The sequence below is a fragment of the Megalops cyprinoides genome, chromosome 19, assembly GCF_013368585.1.
Source record: "Megalops cyprinoides isolate fMegCyp1 chromosome 19, fMegCyp1.pri, whole genome shotgun sequence".
In the NCBI taxonomy this organism is placed as follows: domain Eukaryota; kingdom Metazoa; phylum Chordata; class Actinopteri; order Elopiformes; family Megalopidae; genus Megalops; species Megalops cyprinoides.
Genome location: NC_050601.1, coordinates 25,688,588 through 25,691,945, shown reverse-complemented (window position 1 = coordinate 25,691,945; position 3,358 = coordinate 25,688,588). Strand labels below are relative to the sequence as shown.

At 40.3% G+C, this 3,358-nt stretch overlaps 1 protein-coding gene across 1 annotated transcript; it reads left to right on the top strand.

Moving 5' to 3' along the window:
* The first annotated feature begins 866 nt into the window (after positions 1-866).
* si:dkeyp-72e1.6 (transmembrane protein 238-like) lies at positions 867-2,646 on the top strand. The gene is made up of 2 exons (XM_036553413.1): positions 867-1,567; positions 2,375-2,646. The coding sequence occupies exon 1, from the start codon at positions 1,043-1,045 to the stop codon at positions 1,556-1,558; it is 516 nt and encodes a 171-aa protein (XP_036409306.1). The 5' UTR covers positions 867-1,042; the 3' UTR covers positions 1,559-1,567; positions 2,375-2,646.
* The last annotated feature ends 712 nt before the right edge of the window (positions 2,647-3,358 follow it).

The window sequence follows — 3,358 nt, the reverse complement described above, 5'->3', positions numbered from 1 at the left end:
CATTGCTCCCCAACTAACCTGGTACAGCTTGAGCAATTTTGCAAGGAGGCATGGCTAACACTGCTCCATCTCGTTGTGAAAAAATTAATACAGACTTACCCAAAAAGACTGATGGCTGTAATAGCTGCGAGAGGTGTTTTAGCCAAGCACTAAAGAAAGGGGATGAATACTTATTAATTGTTGACATTTCAGTTCTTTTCTTTTTTTTAAAATTCTCTAATGACTTATTATTTTTTTTGATTGCACTGTTGCAGAGTTGAGTGATTCACAAATAAATAAAAAAATAATTACTCAATCCCAAGAAATCTATTGTGTGAAAGGGTTGGAGGCTGAATACTTTTTCAAGGCACTGTGTATATATATATAGGTAACTGTAATTGGTTTGTTGGTAATTGTTAAGCGAGTGTTGCTAGTCAATTATCAGCTTTTTTCTGGTGCGTATATGTGCGTGTACATACTTTTATACGTATAAAATGTGTTTTTGTACCGAATTGAATTTTACGTATGTCCCATAAAAGCCTTTGAGAATATTACATACTTGCTATTTCGTAAATTTATATATGAATGTAATATAAACGGTTAATCAAATTATATGAACAGATGCATATGCAGGTCTATTTATAAGGTGCTTTATTTTCAAAGTGTATTAAACTTTTCCTTCTAAATATTTTGGGGTATTCGGTTTCTGTGGCCTTGGTATCTTAATGTTGCGTGCAAAGGTTCACGAGCAGTAAACGACAGTTTTCTGTTCAGTTTTCGTACGTACTATGTTCCTCCACCTTTGTGTTCTGCTGGGTTGGACTATGGTGACGACACATCACCCCCACCCACCTGCGTCGGCTCTCTCCTGTGTTCTCCCTGAACACAGGTGAGTCTGAACAGCGGTTAGACTCTACGCCCAGCTGAGCGTACCTGCGAGGACAAAACGAGACTTTGCTGTGTTTTCGAAGTATTATGGTTTTCGTAAATTGATCCCGAATGTGATCGCCCGACAGACACTGAAACATAAAACTTCATTTAAAAAGACTCACCTGTGGTCGACATGGAAACGAGACTGCGGGGGCTCGGTCGTTGTTCCTGTGCCTTCTGGCTCGCAGTGGCCTTTGATGTATTCGGCCTGGTGGTGCTGCTGGTGGGGGTTTTCGGAGACCTGTTTTTCTACGACTTTCTCATCTACGCCGGCGCTATCATCATCTTCCTGAGCCTCATCTGGTGGGTGTTCTGGTATACGGGAAACATCGAGGTACCTCCAGAGGAACTGGAGGATGACGTGGGACTGCTGAAAAAGGACAGGGGTATCATGGGTGCAGTGAGAAGACTCTCCAGCCGGCTTTCCAACGGAATACGAAACTCCTTCAGAAGAAACGGTGGGGTCAGCGGTCGCCGCGAGGGGCCCGCGACCATGCCCAGACAACCCACGCAAGGCAGGGATGCCCCACAGCCAACGCCAGTGACACTTCCTATGGCTCCGTGCGACAGCGTGCACACCGTATCCGCCGCTGTTGGCGGCGAGGTGGCACCTATCGCGACCACATCTACGGAAACCTCAGCTATATGACCAGCAAAGGTTGTCGTTTCTAAAGGATCATCATTGTAATGCATTTGTAATGTGTCATGTCTTGTTGTTGTTGTTTTTTTAATCTAGCCATTAAATTTTAATAGATTTTCATTGAGCTGTAACAATATTTAAAAAAATACCTGTTACAATATTTAAAAAATAACACTTCAGCCACTTGAAAGCTCCATGGCTAGATATCTTGCTGCGACGTTGCAAGCCATGAATTGAAATTTTCAGAGAAATTTCTCTGAAGCAACGACGTGTAATTGTAACTGAAGTCGAAAAAGATATTTGGCTGTGTTAATCATTAACCAATTTACTGTGCGTGGCAGAACATTGCAGGCCTTTATTCTAAGGGTGCACTCGCCAATCCCTCACAAAAGCAGACTTCACAATATGTAGACAAATAGGCTACATATTAACATAGCGTAATTTTAGCTGAACTATAAACACCTATAGAAGTTATCCTAAGTTGCCCACAGTGAAGCTAAATACAGTAGGTATAAAGTTTATTGTTTAGAACAGAATTTCTAAAGTTTAAAATTTATAAAATTAAATGTGTGGACTAAGAGCTGCATACGTTTCTATATCGCCAAAGTGTAGGTGATAGAAATAATAAAGAAATTGGAAATGTGTAAATCATAATTTGTTTTCAGCTTGTAGCGACGCCGTTATGCTATATTTTAGTTCCTACGGTACTTAATACGTAAGTTCAGCATCATCGATCGATTTCACTCATGAAATGAACTGTTAAATTTCTGTATCAGTGAGGAAGTTCATGAACAACGGTGAAATGTGATATGTCTTCTTTTGTAGAACTCGACAGCCAACCTAGAGAAGTGCGGCCCTCTTCCAACACTGGCACCACGCGTCCTGTCAGTCAACTCCCCTGACCTGAGTGTGCTGTGCCCCCGCTCGTCTTCAACCTTTTTTTACCTATACTGTTTACAAGTGCTTAACGCTTTTGACACATGAAGTTTGATTGCCTACAATTTTGTGGAATGGATCTAATTTTATTTGGATTTGAAGTAGCCTAACCTATATTTTTGTTGTTTTGTCCTGTGAATAATTGTATGGAAAAATAATGCACTGACTCTTTTGTACATAAAAAAATCACAGAAAAATAAAATGAAGTATTTGTCTTTAAATTCTGTGAAGTCATTTAACGCGCAAGCGAAGGTGTTAGCTCGCCGAGATCGCTTTTTTGTAATTGACCTACCCATCTAAACCAGTAGGTACAGTCTTCCGCATATTCTCAAGGATATACGAGTCTGCACAAAATCGACCTTTGGACGCTGTATTGGATTTTCCTACCAATAGCATTTGAGCATTTGTTCGCCTTATCGTTATTTGTTTACTTTTGTTTACCTTCTGGGCTGGTTCATTTTGTACCAATTGCAGACAAGAAGTACAACTGCAGTTCCTCGTTTTAATGCTTATTCTCATTTTCACCTGCACAGGCGCACACATAGGCATCAAAATGATGGACAACAGTCATTTTCTTCTTACCTCTGACGATTTAGCCCCAAGATGAAGAAAAATGTTTTGTTAGACATACCAAACATTAACAAATTAGTCTCGTAAGAGATACCGATTTGGTATGAGCTTTCTTCGCAGACTAAATGATTTACCCAGGGTTCAGTTTTTTTCCTGAAGGAAAAAGGTGCTCATAAATAAGCACTGAGTGAAAATTATATAAAAAAAAAAAGTTCGAGAGAAAGAAACGGTTGTCTTCGGGTGATCCGAAGTGCCCTGCAGGAACGCATGTGTATAGGTAGGCCTATACAAAAGTAACAGGAA